At 31.2% G+C, this 14,034-nt stretch overlaps 1 protein-coding gene across 2 annotated transcripts in view; it reads left to right on the top strand.

Moving 5' to 3' along the window:
* The window catches only part of LOC123299281 (junctophilin-1), a 43,963-nt gene continuing 29,929 nt past the window's right edge, over positions 1 to 14,034 (top strand). Inside the window, exons 1-2 of one of the 2 annotated variants that reach the window (XM_044881642.1) lie at positions 1 to 512; positions 4,498 to 4,978. In XM_044881642.1, coding sequence (XP_044737577.1) covers positions 4,584 to 4,978 — 395 coding nt within the window. In that variant the 5' untranslated portion in view covers positions 1 to 512; positions 4,498 to 4,583. The other variant, XM_044881633.1, reaches the window with a different exon arrangement.

Below are 14,034 nucleotides of genomic sequence, written 5' to 3'. Positions count from 1 at the left end.
GGCAGGCGTCCATACACAATCAAACAAAACGACAATACGTGACGGACATACGAAATACGAAATATTATATATTAAAAATAAATAAAAAAATTTTACTTGTCGGTGGTCGGTCCGCGGTCGGATCGGTATACATTCGGTGTGTGTCTGTGTGTGTTAGTGGAACCGTCCACTTATTTCTGTGTTCTCAGCACATATTATAAGATGATAATGTCGAGCTGATATTTATTTATACCATTGTGAGCTCAGCAATGTTCTATCTATGTATTATTACATACTTATTACATACATAGTTCAACACTTATGTGTTTAGCTTATATTGTGCTAAAGCTATGTAACCGTCAACCAAAAACACCAGTAGCCAATCTGTTCAACTCGTTTCAAAAAAAAAAATTTTTACGAAAAGCTTAAATAAAAAAAAATTTTATAAATGTACTCACTATAAATATGTGTTAGTTTAGTTTTATTGGTGTTTAAGTGTGTGTTTTTGGTTTGATTGTGTGTGTAAAAAATAAGTGTGTGTTCCTAAATAGTTTTTTTTTTTAAATATTTTATCGACAACGATTCTTTTACGAAACCACGATTTATTTTTCTTTTTTTTAAAAGTGTATTCAATTATAATCTTTGCATTGCATATAATTAGTAAATATCTTAATTATACTCTCATATATACAGATGATTCGAAAATATATGTTCAAATCTGAAAGAACTCCTTTTGGAATGCGTTCACCCTAAGCCTTCATACGACAATATGATGGAATGAATAATTGGTTATTCAGAGTTAATCACATGTAGTTTAGAATCATCTGTATATATGAGTGTGTACATGAATGTTAATTTTGAACTTGAGTGTACTCTCTATATTAAAATTGCTCTACGAACCTAACAATAAAATATAAAAATGGTTATTTAACAATATAGTCAATCATTACCATATTTTTGAATAAAAATTTTCTCTATATAAAAATTCTATTAATATTTAAAATATATAGAGAACTAAGAAATATAATGATCATGAGTTTTTTTTTTATATATAAGACAGGGACGGATTTAGATGTTGTATTTATGGACTCTTAATCGAAATTTCTATTCGAAAATAAACATGGAATATTTCCAAATCTATAAATTTGAATTTTTGAAAATTGTTTATGCTAATCTAGGAAACGATTAGTTCGGTTTTTATGACATTTTCACGGGGATACATATTAAACTTTTGTTGTTCATATTTTAGGTTTTATTTTTTATTTTGGTGAAATTTAAGGTTTTAGATTTTTTACAAACGATAGGATTAGAGTGTTCGTAAATTTCATATTTAAGACTTGATTAAGCAGGGCCGGATTTAGCACTACCAATGCTCTGGACAGTGCCGGATTAATTGACGAGCCCCATAGACCGGGATATGAGCATCAACTGGTGTCGTTTTTTTGTCTTCATAAGGCACATTGGAAAATGAAACCCTTCCATGAAAACCTGTCTTCCCCCCGTTGTTTTACTATTGATAAATTGACACCCCCTTGTGCGCGGCCCTTCTCATAAAAATTTGCCTTTTTTCCTTTTTTATACCCATCATATCTGGCTCTGGGTCGATCGCCCAAATCAAACATCGCTACTGTGAATAAGTAATTTGCTCTCTCTTAATTTTTACATATTTGAAATAAAAAAAGTTTTTTAGGTTTATTTAGCCGAATAATTTTGTATTCGGCTAAATAAACAGTCCGCCTCTGATATTCAAATATATATTATACAGTAGAATCTCGATAAGTTAAACCTCGGTAACATAAAAACCTTAGTTACTTCAAAAAATACTACGTTCCCTTCCCATCAGAGCCCAAAACCTCTATAGCTTAAAATACGCAACCTCTATAACTTAAATAAATAATTTCTGTTAGGCCCTCAGTAACTAAAAGAAATGTTTCCACAACCTCTATAACATAAAATTGTGTGAATGAGTCATTTTGAAAGAGTGTCAAAACAAATGGTTTCGATATTTATTGCTTGCACGTTTTTACTTGTTAACGTAAACAATAACATTACCTATTGTTTGCTTTATCTAAATTCTTCAAAGCTTTGCGGTGGTTAGCTTTGTGACAACGACTTACTTGCATCATAAGTTTTTTGATTGTTGTTCTGGAAACACCGCTTTACTTACTGTGTGATAAAACTGTCTTAAAATGAGTACAAAAAGAAAACTAACAACCCTCACCTACGCTGATAAATTAAAAGCTATAGAAGCAGTGAAAAATGGATTGAAAAGGAAAGAAGTTGCGGCTCAATTTGGAATACATGAGAGTACATTGTCTCTCATCATTAAAAAAGAAGCTGAAATCTTGAAGAAACAAGAATCAGGAGGAAATCTTCAATGTAAAAGACAAAAAAATGCCGAATTCCCTAATTTAGAACATCCCATCCTTCTGATGCATTCAATAACATAGACCCTTGATAACTAAAAACCTCTATAACTTAAAATATTTTTTGTTTCCCTTGGACTTTAACTTATCGAGATTCTACTGTATTACAATTGAATAATTTTGATTTATATTTAAAAATATACATGTTTTTAAATCATTATTCATCTATAGACATCTCTATAAGTTTTATTAGCCAAGAAAAACCGTACTATTAGTCGGATATAAATAACATATTGTTATGAAAAAATTCGTGTAACTATAATAATTTTTCAGTGAAAATGTGTATTTTAGTATCAAAAATTGAAAATAGATTATATATCCCTCTCTCTTCCCTGGATGGAGAAAGTACATTCCTTTTTCAGTAAAGTTCTTTAAAATTGTGGTATAAAAAGGTATTTTTCTGCTCAAATTACCTAAAATTTCACCGAAATTCCAAAAAATGATTTTCTCTTTAAATGTCAAAATCAGCTGATCGAATCTTATTGGTTATAGAAAGATCACGTGATTGATGCTGATTGGACAAATAAGATAATCTGATCGATGCTGATTGGTTATTACTTCACTAATTATGAAAATCGAATCAACAAAAAATAAAGAAAAACAAATGTTTATTGTTTTAATAATGAAAATTTTATGAGCCATGTTTTAGTCTGAAGGAATTGAATTTTCAACATAAATTCATTACTTTTGGATTTAACGAACTACCTAATCGATAGTTTTTTATGTGAAAATTTTCCACTAAAATGATGTTCTGAATGTTTTTATTTTTTTATTTTTAAAACTTTCTCTCGTGTAAAAAAGTTTTGTAGCAATTTTTTATATGAAATTGATTTTCTATATTTGAATACAACGGAATAATTTATATTAAGAAGGTAAACAATTATTGGAATAGGATGTTGGGTTTTTAAATTTCGCTTTTCTTTCGTATTCCTTACCGGGGGTAAAGGTTGAAAGTGTCGAATTTAGGAATCAGTAAATTGTGTAGGTACTATAAAAAGGTACTTTTTAAGTACTCGTTAGAATTGTTTATCCTTATGGTTTACTCGAGATTTGTAATTTTAATCATTGGAAATTGACCGACTAGGTACCAAACGAATTGCAACTTTAGACTAAGGCAAGTTCAACTAAATCGATTTATTTTCAGCTACACTATATCTAATCGAGCATTGTACGGGCTTTTACCTCTTAGGGACCCTGTATAAATACCCTTCAAGTGTCAGTAGGGCTAACTTCGGGAAGCGCTTGATACAATTCTTTCTTTAGTTTGATTTACCTCCCAAAATCAGAATTTTTTTATTCACGCCGTAAATAAATTATATTCTAGGCTAAGGCAGTGTGCCTGCCAGACAAACGTGAGAATGATTCTTAAGGTAGGATATCGCTATCGGTTTCCTTAGCCGGGTTAAGTCTAGAAATTGTGTATTTTCTTTGAAAGCAATCCATCATCTTGGATATTTTGAAGACAGAAACTTCCCCTAAGTCGGATAAGAGCATGTTTTGGACCTAAAGTCATACTTTGCCTGACTTGCCTGGTTTATTTACAACTTAGCTTGTCGACTAATTTCGGAAACCCTGATGATCAAGATAGGTTATTTAACTATTTAAATCATAGACTGTGGAGAGATAAACTTCTCTTTTTTAGCGACTCTGCTATTTCGACAGCTTTAACATCAATTTGATAATTCATAACCATAAAGCATATATTGTTTATCACAGGTCCGGGCGTGACAACTTTCTCCGCTCCTGACAGGTAGAGCCTGCTGCACTTGGCGCTCCAGGCCCCAGGTTGCAAGGGGCGCCAAAATACCAAATACGAAAAACAATTTCGCATTTTAAGTGTTGATTATTAAATTACAAGTTAATTTTTGGAAAAAAAAGACGCCGAAAGACGATCTCGCTCTACCTTGATTTGGGGATAGAGCCGACGCTAACTGTGACATTCAGTGCCAAGAGCTTTCAGTTCCTTTTTCATAGATTCATAGATCCACAGCTGAGAGCTTGAATCCTTACAGCCCCTGAAGTTCCACCTTGACGAAAATGATCGTGGTCTTAATCGCTTAGAAAATCGTATTTTTTTCATTAATATTTTCAGTGTATGTGCAATCATTATTCTCAATGTCTTGTGTTATATAAAAAAAAGTAAAAAATAAAATTACAAAATTACCAAAAAAATAAGAAATGCAACAATCAACGGCAATACAACAGCAGAATACAACCAGTTCATCGAATACAACATCACCAATATCATCATCAGATAATACACAAACCATACAAACACCAAATGGCATACCAGCTGGTTCACAGCAACAGCCAACAACAGGTGGTGTTGGGGGTGGTGCTAGCCCTGCAACACCAGGTGCCACTGGTATTGCAACCACATTTAATATAAGTAAATCACAATCACATATAAATGGTGGTCGATTTGATTTTGATGATGGTGGAACATACTGTGGCGGTTGGGAGGATGGTAAAGCACACGGGCATGGTGTATGCACCGGTCCTAAGGGACAAGGTGCATATAGTGGATCGTGGCATTATGGATTCGAAGTGTCTGGAATATATACATGGCCTAGGTGAGTGTATTTTAATAAATTTAAGAAATATTTAGTTAATAGAAAACATTATCCATTTGCGAGGGCTTTTGAACAGTGCAACAGTGCAAACATGTCGCGGGGGCCCTCTACTTTTCTTTTGGCATTTAAACTTCCTTAACGTTGATGGTTTAAACGCTAGGTTTTTGGATTCTTAAGCATTTTAAACATACATAATCATATCCACCTATTGTAATCTAATTTGACTGAATTCAGAAGATAATGTACTTTGCCAATATCAAATTGTTTGATTGTTGTTGCATATTTCTTTTGTGCCAAGGTGTCTGACCTAGATTGGCTCTTTAGTTGCTAAAGAATAAAACACCGAAAATAAGTTCATAGATTCTTAAATAGTTCAAAGTTGTATATAGTTCAAAAAAATTCATTTTTATCGGTTCACGAGGACGGTAAGCAATACGGGGTTCACAGGTTTTTACCTACTTTTACTCTAGTAAACGAAGAGAAAAACAGACAAAATCTCTAAATTTTGACTGATTTTGATGAAAATTTGGGATCAAGCAAAGTTTACCTTCTAGATCAAAAGTTATATGGTGCCGTGTGGTGATTTTGTCCAGGGGGTGGTAACCAACTCCTTCTATCATGTTGCCAGTACCCAAATAAAGTAAATTGAAAAGTGACAAGCATTTATTTTAGTTCCCGTGGTAAATTCATGAGTTTTTGAGCTAACTCGGAAAGTAACAATTTTTCTAAATATACTTAAAAGATGCTTATTATTTAGAATATACCCCACTACCGATTTCTGTTGTCTTTTTCAAAATAAATTTTTTTAACCTCTGGAGTGGTTACCACTCCCTGGGAAAAAGCACTGTTCGGCATCATTTAAATTTTGTTTTTTTAAAAAATTTTATTTAAATTTAAATCATTAAATTAACCTAATTTTTACACTTTTTGGATCAAAATTACCCCGTCCACTGAGTTTCATCAAATTTCAAAACAAAATTTTTTTTCCGATTTTCTCGATTTTATCAAAGGGGTACCCTTAAAAAAATTGCAAAAAATCGAAAAAATTTTGTATGTCTAATTTCGATAAAACTCAGTATATAAGGTAAATTTGACCCAAAAAGTACAAAAATCGGGTGCATTTGATGACTGGTCGAATAGTTTTTGAGGTACGGACTAAAATCGATCAAAATATTGCGATATCTCAGAAACTCTGCATCCAATCATTAAATTAACCTGATTTTAATAATTTTTGGATCAAAATTACCCCATTCACTGAGTTTCATCAAATTCCAAAACAAATTTTTTTTTACCCCTTAAAAAAAGTTGCAAAAAATCGAAAAAATTTTTTTATCTCTAATTTCGATAAAACTCAGTATATAAGGTAAATTTGACCCAAAAAGTACAAAAATCGGGTGCATTTGATGACTGGTCTAATAGTTTTTGAGGTACGGACTAAAATCCATCCAAATATTGAGGTAACTCAGAAACTCTGCGTCCAATTATTAAATTAATCTGATTTTTATACTTTTTGGATCAAAATTACCCCATTCACTGAGTTTCATCAAATTCCAAAACAAATTTTTTTTTCCGATTTTCTCGATTTTTTCAAAGGGAAAAATTGCAAAAAATGGAAAAATTTTTATGTCTCCAATTTCGATAAAACTCAGTATATAAGGTAATTTTGACCCAAAAACAACAAAAATCGGGTGCATTTGATGACTGGTCGAATAGTTTTTGAGGTACGGACTAAAAACTCTGCACCCAATCATTAAATTAATCTGATTTTTATACTTTTTGGATCAAAATTACCCCATCCACCGAGTTTCATCAAATTCCAAAACAAAATTATCCAACCAAAACTCAACGGCACCAAACTTAGACTATCTTGAAAATATTATGGCAGGGAATCTAAATTATTAACAGAATATTCGAAAAGTACGATTTGAAACTTGAGGGTATGCTTTGTAAAAGGGTCTTCAGATCATCTTGACTTTTCTGCCCAAATACTCATTCCGTCACGTGGCAATCTCCTACCCAACTAACTAAACGACCTCACTGCTGCTAGGCATAAAATATCTTGCAGCTACAATTCATGATGATTTGAAGTAATATTTTTGTAAAGTTTTTTAAGATTCCGTAATATCTGAATTAATTGGTTTCTGTGTAAAAGTGTATATTCACTATTTTTTAAGGGGCCGGGCGCTTTAGGCGTCTTCGAACTATCTAGCCTTATATGTATAGGCGGATGGTATAGTTAATATTAAAGATGATAAAAAAAACTATACCATATTAATTAGAATATTTTTAATTAATTAAATTTAGTAATATTATTAATTATATAAACAAACAAACATGTAATAACGTAATTACTAAAACAGTTTTTATACCATGTATATATGAAATATACATAGTATATTAAGTTTAGTCCAAAGTTTGTAACGCCTAAAAATATTCATGCTACGAAAAAAATTTTGGTATAGGTGTTCATAGAATCACCTAATTAGTCCATTTCCGGTTGTCCGTCCGTCCGTCCGTCCGACCGTCCGTCCGTCCGACCGTCCGTCCGTCCGTCCGTCCGTCCGTCCGTCCGTCCGTCCGTCCGTCCGTCCGTCCGTCTGTGGACACGATAACTCAAAAACGAAAAGAGATATGAAGATGAAATTTTTATAGCGTACTCAGGACCTAAAAACTGAGGTCAAGTTCGTAAATGAGCAATATGGGTCAATTGGGTCTTGGGTCCGTAGGACCCATCTTGTAAACCGTTAGAGATAGAACAAAAGTTTAAATGCAAAAAATGTTCTTTATAAAAAAATAAACAACTTTTGTTTGAAACATTTTTTTGTAAACATCACTGTTTACCCACGAGGGCGCTTTTAGGTGCAAATTTTATGGTATGCATTAATATGGGAATATCAGTGTGTGTGTAGCTATTTAAAAGTGGATATATTTTTTTATTAACGTGACGTCAAAAAACAAACGATTACTTCATCAACGTCTATACATGGTATTTCAACAATTAACTCAGTCAATTGTTTGTTTTCACTTGTTATATATAATATTTCATTTTTTTATATCAGATCACATTAATCAATCATTATTACCATTGACATACATAATATCAAATAGATTGTACATACAATGTAAACTTATTCTAAACATATTCTTTATATTTTAAAAACTAAAACGTAAGTCTTGAGACTAGCTTACACGTAGTAGTGAAAGGTGAAAGCTCAAATGAATTATTGGCAACATTATTTACTAACTAATTTCTTATTATGATTATTTTTTCTTTTTGTTTCTACATTCATGTTGCTTTGGGTAAGAGATTTTTCTTGAATTCGTGAAAATTGCACCCCTGAAAAGTATATGATTAGCTTTCTTCCATTTTCTTCGACGGATTTTTACATAAAATTCCATTTTCCTTTTTTATGTTGGATTTCTATTGTGCATTCTTAAAGGGTTTTATGTCTAGGTATTTTCCTGGGATCTTGAGAATTATCCCAACGATGTATTACTTTCCAGGAATCTGATGCCAAATTTGCTTTCTTTTTGTTTCTCTCGTTTTTCTATAATGCATCTTTAACACGTTCGCTGCCAAACATATTTTTGAACATGTGCCCCACAACGCCAGACATATTTCACATTAAGGTCTAGTGGGCCACCATATAAAAAATATATTGGTCCCATCGGGGACGTTTCTTACTAAATTTTAAGAAATTGTATGTGCAGCAAATAGCTTCTAGGCCATGTTGGTCCGTTTCTCCAGTAACTCATAGTTAAATATTCACCAATGGCCCAGTACCTATTAGAAAATATGTTGGTCCTATGGGACCAACATGGCCTGGTAAGACAAAATATACGTTGACCAAATCGGGCCAACGTGGTCTGTTGAGGCAGCATCAGTGTTGATTTCATAGGATCAATTTGTTAAATGGCTTTAAGTTTGACTCTTTTCTTGTTTTTTTGGAAATTTCACTACTTATCCATTCTTTTAATGAATTCGATGCTAAATTCCTCTGTATCTTTCTTTCAGCATTATTCCTCTACTATCTTCCTTTTTTTATTTTTGTTTTATATGACTTTGGATTTAGTTTCTTTTCTTAAATCTTCACACTTAAATTTAGTTTTTTTCTTCTTAATTCTTAATTTCATTGTCTTGAAAAGAGCCAGTTCTGATGCTTTTTGAAAATTATGTTAAGGTATATTTCTGAGTTTCCAAAATTTATTTTCCAAGTTATATTGGTACTATTACCTTGTACAGTTTTGGAAATATATTTCTAAGACAACTTCGAGTATTGATCAATTTATCACCCTTTTGTATGTTTTTTGTGAAAAATTCATATCGATTCTCTGTACGATTAAGGAGAAATTAACTATCAAAGTTTTTACCAAAAAAAAGTTTTTCATTTTTATGTATAATTCTTAATTTTGGTATGATTTTAAAACTTAAAACTTGAAGAATATTGATAAAAGTAAATTTTTATGTAAATGGTACATTTTTAAAAGCACTTATTTACTAAAAAATCAACATTTATTACGACTTCTTCATATACCACCATGTAAAAAGGGCTGTTTTTAATAATTAATTTATCGTAAATCGTACAGAGAAAACAGAAGGCATATTAAATACTCTTAATTGACACACAAAATTTCAGTTTTTTTTATAACACTTTCATTTTGATATCGAAACACCTTAAAACGATTAGATTACAAGACTTACGCCAGATCTAAAGGGCATTCAATTTTCACGCTTTAGTTTTTTTATACAATTTTTAAAATATTAAAATTATTTAGTATGTTCTAAAGTAAGTCGTATATTTTATACATAACCATTGGTATTTCAGTTGACTCATTAAAATGATGACTAAAGACTTGTGGGACACAGTGTACGTCATAAAAATCCTATATAAACAGTTTTGTATCTGGTAGGAATATATCCACAATAAAAGCTAAATCTCTTAACTGTAATTGATTCTAACAGAGACGGAATACTATTCATGTGGAATTATTTAATTATTTAATATAAGTTTATGCTTATGCGTATTGATATCGAAAGAAATATTGATGGTCCCATGTTGGTAAGCAATGTTCTTTATGTACAATAGTGTATATACACTATTACATTATGTCACACCGCGTGATCCCCCTTATGCCTTTGCTCAATTTTCATGGTTTGGCTAATGACGAATAATAGATTTACACTCTAAAAATGTACCGCTTAGGAAAAAACAGGCTAAAAATATAATATTTAATTTGTTCAGTATGTAATTTGTATATCATATCTGTAATAAAATTGCCTATGAATAAAAGTAAATTATCACTTATACAGGGTGTCTACTTAAGTGGACTACATATGGAAAACTTTTTTATTATAAGGTTTACGAAAAAAAGTTATTCTATATAAAAACCTCTGCTTTCAAAAATATTAACATTTAGCTATTCATTCTTGACATCGAATGTACAGGGTGTCCACCAATTGAAAAAGTTCGACTCGAATGCTAATGGTCGTTTAGAAATGTAGACCATTTAGAACAGATAATAATAACGAACTGTTTTTACTTACGTCAAAAATACTAATTGCAACGAAATGTATGAATAATAAATGTTCTGTATTAATTATTTTGTTAAGAGTTCGAAAGTTAAATTAAAATTGATTGAAAAACGAAGAAGTTGTAAGCATTCAAAGATTGTTGCTCGTTTCTTTCTTGCAGTCCAGACTTTTATATTTAATCTCTATGGCGATACTTAACAATGACATTACTTTTAAAGTATATTCCTCTTTGTCTAATTAGGAGTTTTAAACGTTAATATTTTGCATTCTTCTAAAGATTTTCAAAAACCAACTCTATTTTTCAGTTTGTGCAGTGAGAATTCTTCACTTGAAGTGATAAAAAAAATTTAGTCATCACTCCAATTATTGCCGTCCAAGGCAGTTACCTAGTCTGCTTGTTCGGTAAATCTGGGTCCAATGACTATAAGGTAGAGGATATGTCGCGTTTATAGACACGAATGCCATCTGGTATTTGTGCACTGTATTTTCAACAGAATCAGTTCCTGCATTTGCAATGCTATTGCACAGAAAAGGGTGGCGCAGTGGAAACGTGCTAGGCTCACAATCCAGGCTCAGGTCGAAACTACGCTCTGCTAACAGTTTTTTTTTTAAACCCAATTATGAAGGTGAGGAGTGTTTATGACTGGACCCAGTCACTACAGGCGTTGAAACTCGTAACTTTTTTAACATTGCCAGTAATGGGAGCCTCGTCCGTTATCTTATACTCTTTATCTTTGTCTTTCAAAATATTTCTCCAACTGCTCTCCCCTCTGTATCCTCGCCTGTATGGATGACTCGTAATAGCATCTCAACTCACATACAAATAACGAAACCAAGTAAATAAAGTTAAAACTTTCGTATCTATCCTTTTTATACCATGTATCCGCGAGGGCACAAATTGTATAGTATGTATTATACGGTAATATCAGTTATGTATGTGTGACATGTATGTATGTGTAATTTAACAGAGTAATCAACACTGCCTATACATGGTATTTCAACAATTTATTCAGTCAATTGTTTGTTTTCACTTGTTTGCTGACTCAGTTCGAAAAAAAAACATACTATAAATCACAATTTCTAAAAAATAATTTATATTCAAACACGACTTATTTTAGAACGGTTCCATTTACTCAATAATTTATTAATTTAACAATCCATACGTTACAATTATGACAATAATTTTAATTAATTTTGACAAATTAGTTACCATTACGAATAATATCAATTAAAATATTAATTAATATACCTAATTGACAAAATTTTGGATTATTATAAAATGATGCCTGTTGTGAATATCCTCCAACATTCGTATTTCCACTTCCAACTCCATTTTGTGGAATCTGTGATGAGCCATCTCCAACGGAATTGGTTATTTGTGCCGATGGTTGAGATTGTTGTATTGTAGCACATGTAATTAAGTGAAAATTAAATAAAATTATTAATATTGATAAAGTTATATAAGACATTTTTTAATTTTTTTTTGTTTTATTCAAAATTTTTTTTAGGTTATATTATAGGTTATGTATGACAACCAATTATTTAATATAAAATTTATTTGCAAGTAGGTTTATATATTCAGAATTAATTTGTTTAAATTTACTTATTATCACGTTTTCTAAGTTTCTAATAATAAATTTATCATAATTAGATTATTTTCAATCATATTTTTTTGTGATATCTATTCTCTGAAAAACATTTCCTTTATGATTTTCACATTAAACTTCCGCGTAACGTTAGTTTTTCTTTTACTGTTAATAATATGTTTATAAAATAATAATAAATTGTTTATATTTTTTTATTATAAATATTTAAGCACGTTCATAATTTTTATGGTTGCTTTATTTTATGTTTGCAAGTGTTTTGAAATACTTAATTTTTAAATAAATTCAAATTTAAATATAAAAATTCTGGTCGTGAATGAGAAGTTCGAAAAATGATCTAAAGAGTATACTTTTAAAGTCTACAACACATAGAACTCAATGACGATTCATTATTGTTTTGGGAAGACAGTAATAAGTTGGATAAAGACACAATATAGTTGTTACTCATTTTATCACATTAGCTTTTTTAACTTCTGACATTGACACAAAAGGTAATCCATTTTTAAAATGAAAAGATCTATCAGTGTTCGTTCCCGTGATGAAAACAGAAAGTGGGTAAAGACTTTTGCGAGAGACTTAAGAATGTACAAGCACCAAGGCAATTTTAAATAAAAAGCTTGATTTTTTATATGAAATGTGACTAAGTCTAACTTAATTCTGAAATTCTGTATCCCTGTCGTCTCCTGGATTTTTCGGTAAATTCTTTATATAATCGGTCCAAACTCGATATTCGGAGGCTTTTGAGTTCGCTGAACACAAAAGCGTGACAGAATCGGACACCAGGTATCTGGTACTCGGTGTACTCTGGGCATCAGGTACCTCGGATACAAATTCTGACGATATGCGTGTTCAGCCACCCCAAAAATCCTTAAGCAACAAGTGTGGAATCATTTTCATCACTATTAACCGAATTCTGAATTTAGTAGGTATATTTACGATTAATTTAAAATGCATATTATTTGTGCAAATTGCATATTTTTAATTTCTTATGAATCAATTTAAAACCGCAATCACATCCGATTTACTGTTCAAATTTTCCAAACTTCATTGCTTCGTTTCTGCGACTAGCTGTTAAAATGCACTTTATGTTAGAACACATACCCATAGAGGTAACAGAACTGATGGGCATTTACACGTTAATATGTTTGTATATACTGGTTTTATCTCTATCTCTGTCTTATCTGATCTAGCTTCTCTCTACTGTGATCAACTGTTTGAGCAGCCACTTTGCGAGTCTATTGTATTATCTCTATGCTTTTAATCCATTTGGTCGCTGTTTTTGGCGATTCTAGATGGAGTACTACTTATACGCACTTATAATTGTTAAGTCTTGCCTTGTCCCGCTGAGAGTGTGTGCACTACAGGTTGTGAGTGTTTATTGAGAGCAACTCTTGTGAATTTAGCTAAGATATTTTCAGTTAATATTTGGACAATCCTTCATCGGAATACATGAAATGAGTCATAACAATTAAGTAATTGAATCAACAAAAAAATATATTCAAATGTGATGGAACCATATATGTTATTTGTATCAATTGTTAATGAGTGAATTATGTGCCAAAACAAGGATGAACATATTTATCTACCTACTATTACACATATTGTTAACTTTGTTTTTTTATTTAAATACCTGCCAGATATTTGGGAATCACAATTAATTGTTTTATATTATGTGTGGTAGAGTTATATGATCTACTTTGTTCTTAAAAAAAAAAAAAAAATTAAAATAAAACATTCACGATTTATTTTAAATATATTATAAAATGTATATATGCTAGTTTTTTTCATGGTTCTGTAGGCCATTACCATCATCAGTTTAATCACTTTCGCTCACATCATTTCGTTAACTACGATATGCACCAATAGATGTCAGGAGGCGTCATGTTTTGCAGTTCATGTTTTGCAGTATTTATAGACAG

Source organism: Chrysoperla carnea, chromosome 1, assembly GCF_905475395.1.
Source record: "Chrysoperla carnea chromosome 1, inChrCarn1.1, whole genome shotgun sequence".
NCBI lineage: Eukaryota > Metazoa > Arthropoda > Insecta > Neuroptera > Chrysopidae > Chrysoperla > Chrysoperla carnea.
Note: the sequence above shows the minus strand (reverse complement) of the source record. Positions and strands in the feature narration are given on the sequence as shown.